Consider the following 14421-nt stretch of genomic DNA (forward strand, 5'->3'; position numbering starts at 1 on the left):
CCCCGGCCAAGAAGGAACTTATGCGTCAAGAAATCGAGAAGATGCTCAAGGACGACATCATTGAAGAGTGTGAGTCTGCATGGTGTTCTCCTGCTCTTCTAGTTCCTAAGGCCAACGGCAGCATACGCTTCTGTGTAGATTACAGGCGCTTAAATGCTGTTACCAAAACCGACCATTATCCTATACCGTTGATTGACGAACTATTACAATCAACGAAGAGGGATTGCTATATGAGTACCCTGGACCTTAGGTCAGGTTACTGGCAGGTGAGTGTGAATGAGCAAGATAGAGATAAGACCGCTTTCATCAGCCCACTGGGAACTTTTCGCTTTAAGCGTATGCCTTTCGGACTGAAGAACGCGCCATCGACGTTCCAGAGGCTGATCGATCGTCTGCGCTCATGCTCATCTCTAGCCAACGTCACCATCCTGGCCTATTTGGATGACCTCCTGATCATCTCCGAAGGTTTTCAGCAGCATCTAGAGGATCTCCGGTCTGTCTTCAGTCGCCTTCGAGAATTCAAGTTGCGGGTGAATCGAGATAAATGCGTATTCGCCAGGGGGAGTGTCCAGTACTTGGGCCATGTTATTACCCAACAGGGAATCTCACCTGACCCTGACAAGGTCAAGGCCGTTCTGGATATGCATGAACCCAACAACTTGAAGCATCTACGAACCTTCTTGCAGACCTGCTCGTGGTTCCGCAAATTCATCCCGAATTTCTCGGCCGTGGCCGAACCTCTGACTAGATTAACTAGGAAAAGTCAGACTTGGACCTGGGGTACAATGCAGTCCTCTGCTTTTCACGACCTGAAGCGACTTTTGACTTCAGCTCCAGTGTTAGTTCAGGCAGATTTCAATCGCCCTTTTATCCTCCGCACCGATGCTAGCAATTATGCGCTGGGAGCCGTCTTGCTCCAGGGGGAGGATAAGGAAGAAAGACCCATCGAATACGCCAGCCGTCTTTTGACCGCCGCTGAGCGAAATTATTCGACCACTGAGCGAGAGGCTCTAGCCGTCGTATGGGCTGTAGAGCGATTTCGGTGCTACTTAGACGGACATCCCGTAATTATAGGTAGCGATCACCAACCCCTCCGTTGGCTTATGACGCTCAAATCCCCTACAGGACGCTTAGTAAGGTGGGCTCTTAAACTTCAGTCATTCGATATTCAGTATCAGTACACCCCGGGAAAGGCGAATGTAGTGGCAGACACACTGAGTAGGCCTATATGTTCACCAGATACCCGCGACTCTTGCGGTATCTGCACAGTGATTGTCGACATACCCGCTAGGAGCCCCGAAGAATTAAGGCGGGAACAGCTTGCCGACCCGGAGATTCAGAAGATCCTCATCGATATGGAAAGTACCGACGAAGTAGCGTCACGGAGATGGACAGAACGCGGATACCTGTTATCCCTAGGAGTACTTTACCGATACAACCCTGATTCGGATAGTGAGTCTCCTCAGCTCGTCATTCCTCTCTCCCTTCGTCCTGAGATCCTCAAGGAGTGCCATGATTCCCCCCTAGCGGGACATTTTGGGATCGATCGCACTTACCTCAAGATCGCTCAGTCTTTCTATTTCCCTGGGATGCGGAGGATCGTTACAGATTATGTGAAGGCTTGTGTAGATTGTCAGCGATACAAGGCTACCAATAACAAGCCCCCCGGACTGCTCCAAACGCCAGTGTTACAGCAACGCAATGAGGTCTTAGCTGTTGACCTTTTCGGTCCCCTACCTGAAGGTGAAAACGGTGAGAGATGGATTCTTCTGGTTGAAGACACCGCTACCAGGTGGGTAGAACTTTTTGCCCTGCAGGAGGCGACTGCTGAAGCTTGCGCACGAGTGCTAACCGAAGAATACTTCCTTCGGTATGGTTTACCCCGCAGGGTAACGTCCGATAACGGCGTACAATTTGTTGGGGCAGTCATGCAACAATGTATGTTTATCTTAGGGGTAAAACAAAATTTTGTACCACTTTACCATCCAGAGGCAAACCCCGCTGAACGGAAAAACCGCGATCTAAAGGTGCAGCTCGCCCAACTCGTGGAGAATGACCATGGTTCTTGGCCAGAGAAACTACCGGTGATCCGTTTTGCCCTGAATAGCGTCGTTTGTAGAACCACTGGTGCTACTCCCGCATTTCTGATGTTTGCCAGAGAGATGAGATCCCCCACCGAAGCCCGTCATGATTTGAGAGCCATACTCGATAAAGAGAACTTCCTTCCTCAGATCACTCCCTACTTAAGGAGATTTATTTCTAACCTGGCTGCGGTTCGAGAGCGAGTTGAAGGACAACAAGATCAATCCAAGAGGTGTGCTGATCAATCACGTAGACCTAGTCCCGATTATAAGGTAGGGGACAAAGTATTAGTCCGGACCCATGCCCTGAGTCAAGGAAGTAAAGGTCTGACTGCGAAATTCTTCCCCAAACGGGACGGACCCTACGTGATCACCAAAAGGGTTAGCCCGACTACCTTTATTATCTCGCCAATAGAAAATCCGGCCGACAGTCTAGGTAAATATCATACACAAGATTTAACACCGTTCGTGGACACTGGTACAGGTAATGCCGTACCACCCAATCCTGTTCGACCCAAACGACGTCGCGGACGTCCGAAACGCTCGGGCAATGAGCTAGTCCAGGAGCGAGGACGCTCTCCAGAACTAGAGGGGGAGTATGTCGCAAATCGAATTACCCCGCGCATTTCCGGACGCCGCCAAACTCGCGTTCCCGCTCGTTTCCTAGAATAGACGGAAGGGGCGGGACGTTCGTAGCTTACGCGAATGCGCGCCGACGCGCCACGAACGCGCAGCGACGGGCGCGCCGACATTTTGTTTTTTTTAATCAGTAGACGCAGGAGCCGCGCGCGATAAGCATCGATCGCATGTATTGCTAGATCCGCCGCGCGTGCCCTCACAAAGGTTCCTCTACGAAAGTTGGTATTAAATATAACTTTTCAATTTTGCTAGCACGTGGTTTGACGTTCAAACAGGAGTTTTATTTGCTAGGCTTCCATAGTTAAGATGGCGGTATATTTATTATAGGTAACACTTTGTTGCAGCACGTGGATTGCAACAAGCGTAGGTATTTCCTGTTCGTGCCGTTTCATGTTTTGTTCAATTATTGAAGTGTATTAATGTATTTGTCTTTTCATGCAGACGTGTAAATATCTGATTCAACGAATGTGATCGTATGTAAGTAAATAATTAAAACGTTACGAGAACAAGTACTAAGGTGCTCGAAGTTGACGACTAGTGACTATACAAATAAATGTACAAACAAAATGATCCACGAGGCATTAAATGGCTGACGTAAGCTGAGCATATTGAGTTGGAAAAGAACTGTACTATACAATTATTAACGTAGCCAACATACCTGTGCACAACCCAGAATATTCTGGCGTAGCATATGAAAATAAGAAGAGCTGGTACAATGAACGCAATGACGAAGAGGGCTGTCTTGGCTGACCGTCCGTTTTCATCCGGCATTATTGAGCAAGTACCCAACTCAGGATCGTAGTCGAATTTACCTAGAAAAAACTATCATTAGAGAAAACCACTTTAATAATATTAAGGGACCATTCCGACAAAAACACTTTTGAAGATACTGCGGAGATTAATCCGTCTTCAATTTCCTTCACAAAGATAAGCTAGGGCCAACTGTTTACTCTGTTGTACCTACAAAGAAAAACTCAACGAAAAAGTCCAGAGACAGTGCAGTCAACTCCGTGTTAAAATCTGGCCATTGACCCCTTAGAAAACAAAACGTAGACCAGAGAAGATTAGATTTTGACAATTATGTAGAAGCAATTTGAGTCCTCGTACCCGACCTTAGTAAACCTAGGGATTAGCCGACCGAACGTGTATGGATACGCCTGAAAACAGGCCTGGCAAGTAAAGCTGCCCGTGCTTTGTGACTACAAGCACGCCATGCCTGCCTGCCTCATCATCTGTTTGTCCTGTTTCCATTTACGGTCTTTCCCAATATCCTATCTGCTGTTTTGCTTACTAAGGATACGAATTCGATATTACTGTATGAGGCTAATGTTAAAATTCTTAATTTATTACGCAAATCAACAGATGGAATTGGGAACTGCCGTTAAATTCAATATACTCTAACTATCTAAATACGTTTTATTTCCAATCGTTCAATGAGCAGATTTGTGGCAGGTGGGAATAAATTAAAATAAATAAATGATAATAATGAAGTCTTACCCCATACTCCAACAAGGGTGGGTATCTGCATGCCGTACGAGAACATCCACGAGAACACGATCATGATAGCTATGTTGTGTTTTCGGTACACGCGCGAATACCAGCTGTGGTGCGCTATCATTATGTACCTGGAAACAGAAAATAAAATTAAAATACCAGATGTTATAGCAGAAGTAAATTAAGATGTAGAAAAGAGAAAAAGAATACCTACATATCTTTGCCATAAAAAGGTTAGTGATTATTGATCCATTGTGCATAGAATTAGATTAGATAGATATTGGAACAAGTTGAAGTGGAATGGAGACTATACCTCAAAACAATTACTCTGTAATTCATGATGCTATGAAGCCAAATAAATACACGACCATTTATAAATATTTTTAGGACTAAACCAAAAATAATACAAGCAGTAAAATCAATCATATCAAACATCAAATAGCCGAAGACGAAAAGCCTCTAGTTGCGCTTAGATTAAGCATCTATTTATAAACGTTACCAGCTATTCTGTTTGCTAGATTAATGGACATTGTATAGTAAAAGGCTGGACCACACACAATGTAATGGTCGACCTCCATGGGTGTCAGACAATGGCGTGTCTGAATTTGCATTGGAATAGCGGTGTCTATAATGTTATGTGCAAATTGCGAACTTGTGTCTAGTATAAAGGTATTATGAACAAAGTTTATGACACAATTTTGTCGAGTTTGTTATTGTATGTATCATAACCATTGATATTCTGTATATCAATGATCATAAATGTTTTGATGATGGAGTGCTCCTAGCCGATTTTGGGCCACGGCGGCTGTTCTCCTTTAAGGAGATTAACCAACTGTGCAGTACATAAGCAGTAAAATGGTCCGAAAAACATGAACATCTTCAAGACAGTTACAAAGTTTACGCCACATTATATTCATACTTGAATCTTCCTCGGTATCTATTCATGGTAATAATGCCATAACTAATATCAATTCACTCTGCGATCCATAAAGCATGGTCTGTTAATACGATTAGTCTATTGCGATAATACGCCAGCAAGGACACACGTGATATGACTCCAGTTAGAGATGGCTCAACGAATTTGAAGACTTTTAAAATTGTTTACTATAACGCTTAGCTATATGTCATTGTGTTAGCTTTGCGGAAAATGTGTGTGCATAAAGGAAAATTGTTTGATGTTCTCCTTAGTTACAGGTTAAGGCAAACATCACTATGCTTACGCTTTGCGTATACTTGTATTTCTAAAACTTTAAGTAAGTAGTTTAGAGGCGCCAAAATATCTTATTAGCTCAAGAATGTTATTGTAAGCATGAACTACTTAAGTCGTTAAATCTCCTGCAAAATTGAACAGTCTAAAATCGAAGCTCCATCCACAAAGTTTCGCTTACAACAAATACCTAAGCAAATTCCTACGTGTCTTGAATATGTATTTACCTCCCACGAGGCTGCTTACCTGTTCAAGGTTATGAGGGCGATGCTCAGGAGAGAGACGCCAACGTTCCCGTACCTTAGGAACGGGACCAGCTGGCACAGGGCCCCCCCATGGGACCAGGTCCGCGTCCAGAACCCTGATATGGCGAAAGGGAGCACGATGGCGCAGAACAGGAAATCGGCTATGCACAGGCTGGAATTATAATAAGTTGCATATAACAATAGGAATTATTTACGCTAACTGTTATATTGTATGATGATTTTATGCGAAAAATACCAGTAGTTTCTGCTGACAAAGTAAACCTGCTAAGATTAGGTATTATTGAAGATAAGGTAGCTTTTATGAGGATATAATTTTAAACTGGTGGTGGCACATGCATAAACGAGGTAGATACGAAAGACAACCCATTACTATTTAATTACAGGATTGATAACACTTTCGTTGAGTTTCAAAGCTGTATTTTCAATGATGTACGTAAAACTAGTCAGTTTAAGCATACTAGTATTAGAGTACTATTGATTGTCAAAGCATTTTGTTAGTTGGTATTTGAGGGCCACGAATGGAGCGGAAACTTTACTAACAGTAGTGGGACATGCGAATATATCGAGTTACCTATTTGGATGTCAAACGGATTTAACGATGTCAAGCATGCTGCAAGGTTTCAGTGAAGGCCGGCAATGTTTGGCGTTTTCACATTTCGTTTCATATATATTTTTGGAACTGATCAAATGACCCCTCTTGCTGCCGGTGCAGCGTAAGGGAGTGTCAGAGTCTCACTGACTTAACTACCACGTTCCTAATAAAGTCCTGTCTGTACCAGGGTCGCTTTAACTCTCTCGGACAATCCCACAGCTCCGAAAGAACACTCACCTTGTATTAAAATTATAGGAAGACTCTTAAACAATAATTGAAAAGAAACAAAGAGGACTAGGAATTAGGACCGTTACCTAAGTTCAGTGACGTAGTAAGTTAAGAAGGATTAGGTATTTGATAGATGAGCTTCTAAAAGGCTATCCTGTATCGATAACGTTAGGGCAAATCATCGATCACTGAAGGGCAACCAATTCTAAGGTTTTTCTTTAAGGTCCGTTGGTCATAGTGTAAATGACTATCCATTTCAAAAAATATAACTGGTCCTAATTGACTTGGCGCTATAGAATATATCCATATTATCCATATACAGCAAATTTGCCGTCGTACCACAAAAGCTTTTAAACGTCTGTTGAACACTATGAGGTTGAATAAGGTCCAAATCGTCGTCTTAGAATGAAAACCTCGGAAATGCATTTTTTCTCAATATTTTTTTATTGCATTTCTTGGAAGATAATCGTAAAAAATATGGAATACTAATCCTTATCCTGAAAAACGCATTTTTTCTCAATATTTTTTTATTGCATTTCTTGGAAGATAATCGTAAAAAATATCGAATACCAATCCTTATCCTGAAAAGTTATCTCTTGCACTTACGAGGTTTTCACTCTAAGGCGTCGAAATAGAGAATAGTATGTAGGTACGAGATCATGATTCGCATAACAGTAGCAGCATTACGTTGTAATTAGGTACGTCTATGTTATTGTTGTACTGATCCAGTATTATTAATGCTATGTTTGTTTATTAAACATTTTACTTTCAAGTAAATGACATCAAACTGTGTGATCCTTTGGGCAACATAACAACTGGAGGAGGTCAAAATTTTGCAAGCATATTACATCGTCATTATTTGCTGACTTGAACATAAATAAGCTTTTAAAAGGATGAAATTTCCAAAGAAACGAAATCAGACGCACTGAAAAAAAATATTGAAGAATAAGAACTGGAGCGAAACTCCGTAAAAGATGTTTTTACGGCAGCTGAACAATCACAAAGTTTCCCGTATAAGTAAAAGTTATAGATAGAAAATTAGTTTCTAACTTTCTCACCTCACAAATTGGCGGATTAAACGAATTTTCCAAGAAACAACAATCAAACATTTTGTGGTTGTTTAAAGGAAATTATTGCTGGAACACTATTATAAAGTGTTATTGTAAAACTTAAATTAGAAGTGGTTAAAGCGTTTTAATGTTTGTTTAAGAGCCTTAATTATATTAATTTTGACCTATAAGTTTCAACTTCTGCTTTGAATAGAGAAATTCGAAACTTGAGGTTTCTATGTTATGATTAAGCGGTTTGAAGTTTACGGATCGCTTAGCATCACTTCACATTAGAAAGCTACTTAAGTAGGTACTTAGTATTGCTACTGATATTCACAATTAGCCGATAGCACTCTTTGATAAGTGGTTTTCATTTATCTGCTCGGTAAAACAATTATCAAAAATATCGATTAAGATTTACCTTATAATAAAAGCAGCTGCCACGTTCCTCACTTTAGGGCACTTGAGTAAGGCGACCACTGTGAGAAGGTTGCCAAACAATCCGACTAGCATAATGGTTCCTGTCACCACTGCAGCGAACGTCAGCAGTCCTGGAGAAAACCTGGAAACGTACCAAATGACATTATTAAAAAAGCAGTACAAATAGTAAGACTGCTCTGACATTTTGGACGACAAATATAACTCTGAGTGGTAGGACGTGTCGGCTTTGGCTAATCGCTTTTAAACAATGATATAGTATCGATATAGTTGATAACGATTGATAAAATATGTAATCAAAATGTTTGAAAGCTTCGGCAAAAGTTTTCTTAGTATTTGTCATTATTTGATGCCGTTGACTATGGGGAATTGGGAAAGCATAATTTTTAACTGACTTTATTATATGCTAATTAGCGTAGCAGGACAACTCTATATGCCAGAAGATATTTTTGTCATAATATTTCTTCAATAAATGTTGAATAATGTTGCTATATTTGACTACTTTTTGACACTTATTACCGCGTACTGAAAGAGATTTCATAAAAGTTGATCCTCTATACATTATTTATAGAACAGAATAGCAGCAATATATACAATATAGATAGTGACCGGGTTATGCGGCTTACTCGACGATATCCTGCTCAGTATAATAATGGGAGTGTCACACAGGATGTGTTTTGTGCGGTGCTTTGACACGAATCGTTTGATGAATGACTTGCCGCGCGTGTGAGCATGGGGCTCGCGATATAAGTAAGTACCCAACTACTACAAACCATCATTTCATGCTTAGGTAACTTTTCCGCGAAAAAATATTACTTATACCTAGTAGTTGACTGAACTGGAAGTTCTTATCGTTACTGCCTTACGATAAAGTTTTCAAAGAAAGGGAAGCTATTAGGACTTGGTCCTTATAACTCAAAAGATTAGATAAGATGATACTAAATATTTTTAAAGTTTTTCCCAAGTGATCCCAAGAAAATTTCTGAAGTTCACAAGTTTGCTGGTATCTGGTCTATCAAGTATTTAGAAGTTTTGTAAAAGGTAACAATTTAGTGGTGGTCACAAGTTTCGACTCCAAAGTATTTGGGAGTTAGGGATAGAGGAGAGAAAACTTTTTACAAGCCGAAAAATGTTGGCTCTCTGATTTTCCAGAGATAGTGAAATAATACTTACCAAATCATTGGTTACCAAGTGAAGAAATAATCTTAGGTGTTTTTGTTTGAAGAATGTGGCCAGACAGAAAATTAAAATAACCCAGTGTTGTATTTGTGAACTAAGTAAACTGCTGAGTAACTTTCGCAATTAGGTGCGTTAAATAGTTTTAAAGTAAGTAACAGGTAAGTTACAAGATCTCTAAGTGTGCGCGGAATTATAATTTCAGCTCTCATGAGAAGAAGAAGAAATTCTCACGAGAGAAAATAATGAATAGAAAATTAATAATTCCACCTATATTTTTTATTCGGAGTATCGTATTTCTTTTATTCAGAAGGTTATGGACAAACTGCGCCGGATATCTTTTATATTTCAGTCGTTTATTTTGTCCCGTCCCTTAAGGAGACTAACAATTAAGACTACAGCGTTAGGGAATTTAAAAAAGTAAGTAAGGTATTGCGTAGGTACTTTGAAAGAGCTAAAATATAAACCTACTTGCCTTCGTCCTGGGATTTCTGTAATCTTCAAAACTGCGTAGGTACTTATGTAAAACTTGTTTTAGATTTCAAAACTTGTTTTAGTGGATATAAATAATCTGCTGATAGGTAGGTATTTAATCGATAAATTTCGACAAAAAATTAACTAGAATCCTTGTCACTTCAAGTCTGGATAACTTTTGGGCTTGTTATAAAATTCGGAGTAAAACATTCCGATTTCTGAAGATTTAACAGATATGCTACAAGTTGTAGAACGAATACCATAATATTTATGTCACGTATGACTATTTAAAATCTAAACAAAGTTGTGGAAGTAGGTAGAAAGTATCAACTGATGCGATGTGACAATGAATTTGTCACGTCTGCGTCTTCAAGGACCAATGACAATGGATCGTGACTTAAATCCCATAGACAAACGACTATGAATTATTTTAGTGTTGTTTAAAATATACTCATATAATGAGTTTGTCATCTACAAAAAAAATGATTTTAGAGATCTCATTACCTAGCATTTAAAATAGAATAGACAAGCACAGCTTGAATCTAATAAAAAAAATGTGTTCTTTAATTGACAAAACACCTCGGCACTTTCATGCATTTATGTACTCCTGTTCTCTCAATCTTTTACTAAGTAGGTATATAATGTGAAAAGTGCTTAACGTACACCTTGTTATAAACCACTCGATAATTTCACTCAGTACTTAATATTATCATTGATTGATGGAATATCTTTTAGATAATATTTCTAAAATAAACTCACTTGGATAGTTCACTGGGCTCCACCGTTGCGCTGACTTCGTCTGTAAAATTCATTATGTCATCCGCCATTTTGCACCTGAAACAATTGAAAACATTTAAATTATTCGTTTTTGTTATCTGAACAATGTAAAACGTATGCTAATTATGATAGCAAAAGACTGTATATTTCCTAGTCTAATGTACTGAACTATGAAGTCTACAAGCACGTATTATATATTTAACAAGAAAAGGTCGTTCATACACTTGGTTAATGTAAGTCTTCGATACAGAATATTTTTGATCTCTAAGCGTTGACTACGAGGGGCCTATAGATGAAGACTATATTTTCGGGTGTTGATGACTAAAAAGGCATAGTTTTAACAATTTTGGCCCTACTTTTTGCGGCATGCCAGAGAAGTGCTGTTTAAAAAATGTCGCCGAAAGCACAGCCGTAAGAAAGTGTATTTTACACCATTGACACGAGTCATCGTCATCATCTTGTTCATTGTTAAATAAAAGCAGTTGACAGTAAGTTGATTCTATGTTCAAATATGTGGGAACAGATCGTCAGTTCTTCAATCTATTTCATCAAGTCCTACGGAGGTTATTAATGCGACATGACCCATGCAATTAAGACAGAGTCTACGGAGTCTTGTGACTCATGAGTCATGTATCAGTTGACGAATTCGAGGCTTTTCGAAGTAGGTAGGTACCTAATAGTGGCAACATACCGTGATTCCGCATACTTGAAGGATCATTGTTTTGGTAACCTTTAAGCTGAAATCAATGACTGGGATTTTCAAAGGTACAAAATGACAATAAAGGAAAAAAGTCTGTTTTGGCGTTCAGTACCTAAGTATACATAGAAAGCTAGTTAGTCAGGTTGATCATGCTTTAAATGGCTGATCTTTTCGGAATTGAATTGGTTCCTACAAGTTTAACAATGTTAGAACGAACGTCAAATGATCGTCATGGTTCATAAAATAATGGCGGTATGGGGGCCGAGATGAGGTGAGGCCATGAAGTTTAAAAAGAATAGTTACGTTGCGTTGTTAATAAAATAAACTTTATAGTACAGAAAGATTTCTGATCGCCGAAAATTGACACGTTTCTTGCTTTTCGTTATGAACTTTACCCATACCCATTTCTATGCAGAACAAACATATAAACACTAAAAAGGGTTTGAATTAATAAAATCTTTACGAACACGTGTTGAATCTCTTATCCCGGAAAACTTTGTATTCCTAAGAGAAATCCTCGAAGTGACGCGGATTCCTAAACTCCGTTGTTGTTAAACCCACTCGGTTTAGCACTTACTGGGATTGTAGTAACTCGACCGTAATGGATACTACCGTGGCATGTATTTACAAAGTAGGAAACACAATAACTTTACTGTATAAAACACTTTATTTTTAGGTTTTTTTTTATGGGATTTCATCAAATGATTCTTCCCGCTGTGGGTTAGCAGCGTGAGGGTGTGTCAAACTCTTAGCTACTGCCTAAATCTTATCATCTTCCTAAGCCCTTTATGTACCCGGGTCGCGGTAACTCTATCGAACGATCCCGCAGCCCCGGCAGGAATTCAACTGATCCTCAATTACCAACACATGCAACTGTAGAGTACTAACCTAATATGTGATATCTGTCACGCAAATCACTTGAAATATATTCCCATACCATGAACAGCGAGGGCGCTCCTAACCTCGTCAGGTCATGCCAAGCCCATAGGTACTCAATGACCGTGCACCGACATTTTAAAAGCGGTTTCACACTACGTCCGTTTTGAATCCGATCACAATTTATGAAAATTTGGGCTGTAGCATGAGATCAGACTTCCATGATCCAATTTCCAAAATCTAGGGCTTAATTCTGATAATTTCACTTTAGCGACATACGATTCATATCCAACTGAGATTCAATCACGACTCAATTACGGTTGAAGCATATGTAGTATTCCGTATTTTTTTTTGTTTTAAGTAGGTAAACGTTTTTCTCCTTTTCTGTGATTCAATAATGAATTATATAATCTGCAATTGATTTACGATTGCAATACAATCGTAGAGCAGAAGACCAATGGCAGACCAATGGCAAACCAATGGAATATCATTGTAAAACAATTAATCTTATATCCGTAGCAGAATTCCCGCTAAGGTTAAAACTGCTACTGAGATTCAATTGATATCCAATTGACACATTATTAAATGAATTGGGCCCCAGTTCTATGACTTTCATATGCCCACTTCGTAACTTATTTTCATGAAATTGAATCGGTCATCGGATGCAGTACGTTCCCGGCCTTACTGAACAAAACATAAGCATTCGACTGAAGATAAATTGATGCATCCGTCATGATTACATGAGTCAGTACAATTAATCAGTAAAAAGGTGGAAAAGAGGATGAATTCATTTTGATTTCAATGTAACAAGAGCCAGGTTAGAATCTGAGGTCAAGTCGGAATGTCATCATATTTTTAGCGGAGGAGGAGTAATACTCGGATTTCATTCATTACAGGCACCTGACCCAGCTTGTTGTTTTAAAATACATACACATGCCAAAAGATCTACTTTGAGATATTTATTATCTTGCTTAAAAAGGCTGTCATTGGGTTGCCGGGGTAACTGGGTTGAGGAGGCCAGATAGGCAGTCGCTCCTTGTAAAACACTGGTAATCAGCTGCATCCGGTCAGACTCATAGCCTACCCCAACATAGTCGGGGAAAAAAGGCTCGGGAGATGATGCTGCTTAAAAAGGTTTGAGAGTGAATTAAAAAAAAATATCCGTGCACAGTTACCTTCCTTAGGTACATATGAAACAATACAATACTTTTAATAATTTCTTGTTCTCACAACATTAACTGGGTGATAATCTTGGTTCGATCAAGGCTATATTGCTGTCAAACTAAGCTGATACACAAAGCTAATTAATATTGGAACACGATTAGCTATATAATATGTAGATGCAAAACGGAATGCATGCATGTATAATATCATACGTAATATATTAAGTTGGACAGACTAGTCTACATAATTGATAGCAATCCTGTGGTAAGCCAATTAAGTTCCGATCAGTCAATTTCGTAATCAAATATTAAATGATGGTATTGTCTATATGTGTGGCACGTTAAACTGTAGGTCCCGGCTGTCATTGAACATCCTTGGCAGTCGTTACGGGTAGTCAGAAGCCAGTAAGTCTGACACCAGTCTAACCAAAGGGTATCGGGTTGCCCGGGTAACTGGATTGAGGAGGACAGATAGGCAGTCGCTTCTTGTAAAGCACTGGTACCCAGCTGAATCCGGTTAGACTGGAAGCCGACCCCAACATAGTTTGGGAAAAAGGCTCGGAGGATGGATGGTAATGTCTATATGGGTCTTGAACTAAGTACCTAACTATCAAAATCTAAAGGCTCCGAAACGACAGAACCTATTTGGAAAATTCTTTCACTGTTGGAAAGCTCTATTGCTCTACTATTCCTGAGTAGCATGGGCTATATTTAGGTATGGGTAGAAATTCCCATGGTACGCGAGTACCTATAACGTCTAGTCTCAGATATATACGATTGAAATAGTATATGTATCTATGTATATTTTTTTTACACAGGTACAAATATTGGAAAACTTTCCCATGGAAGTGTTCAAGACTTATAGTCCTGTTATCTATACTAATATTATAAAGCGGAAGAGTTTGTTTGTTTGTTTGAACGCACTAATCTCAAGAACTACTGGACCGATTTGAAAAATTCTTTCAGTGCTAGATAGCCCATTTATCGAGGAAGGCTATAGGCTACTTTTTATCTGCGTTCGTGCCGTGGTTCCTACGGGATGCGGGTGAAACCGCTGACAGAAGCTAGTTCAGAATACACAGTTCCTACTAATTCATGAACTGTGCATTCAACATTACTAATTATCGTTTAAAACGTGAGTTAGCAAAAGTTTAAACGGATTAAATGTTTCAAATTAGTTTACCTGCATTGTTGAAGTCTGTGAGGACACTAGTTAGCGAGCCCGAATAAATAGCAACTTTAATAAATGAAGGATTAACTA

The 14421-nt window shown here is 39.4% G+C and overlaps 1 protein-coding gene across 2 annotated transcripts in view; it reads right to left on the minus strand.

Annotated features, from left to right (window-relative positions):
• Window positions 1-14421, minus strand: part of LOC124636133 (G-protein coupled receptor moody) — a 59269-nt gene that overhangs the window by 16800 nt on the left and 28048 nt on the right. Inside the window, exons 2-6 of one of the 2 annotated variants that reach the window (XM_047172060.1) lie at window positions 10404-10478; window positions 7978-8118; window positions 5668-5838; window positions 4218-4345; window positions 3379-3532 (exon numbers count right to left, since the gene is read on the minus strand). In XM_047172060.1, the coding sequence (XP_047028016.1) occupies window positions 3379-3532; window positions 4218-4345; window positions 5668-5838; window positions 7978-8118; window positions 10404-10471 (662 nt within the window). In that variant the 5' untranslated portion in view covers window positions 10472-10478. Of the gene's footprint in view, window positions 1-3378; window positions 3533-4217; window positions 4346-5667; window positions 5839-7977; window positions 8131-10403; window positions 10479-14421 lie in introns of both variants that reach the window. The other variant, XM_047172059.1, reaches the window with a different exon arrangement.

Source organism: Helicoverpa zea, chromosome 14 (assembly GCF_022581195.2).
Source record: "Helicoverpa zea isolate HzStark_Cry1AcR chromosome 14, ilHelZeax1.1, whole genome shotgun sequence".
Taxonomy (NCBI): domain Eukaryota; kingdom Metazoa; phylum Arthropoda; class Insecta; order Lepidoptera; family Noctuidae; genus Helicoverpa; species Helicoverpa zea.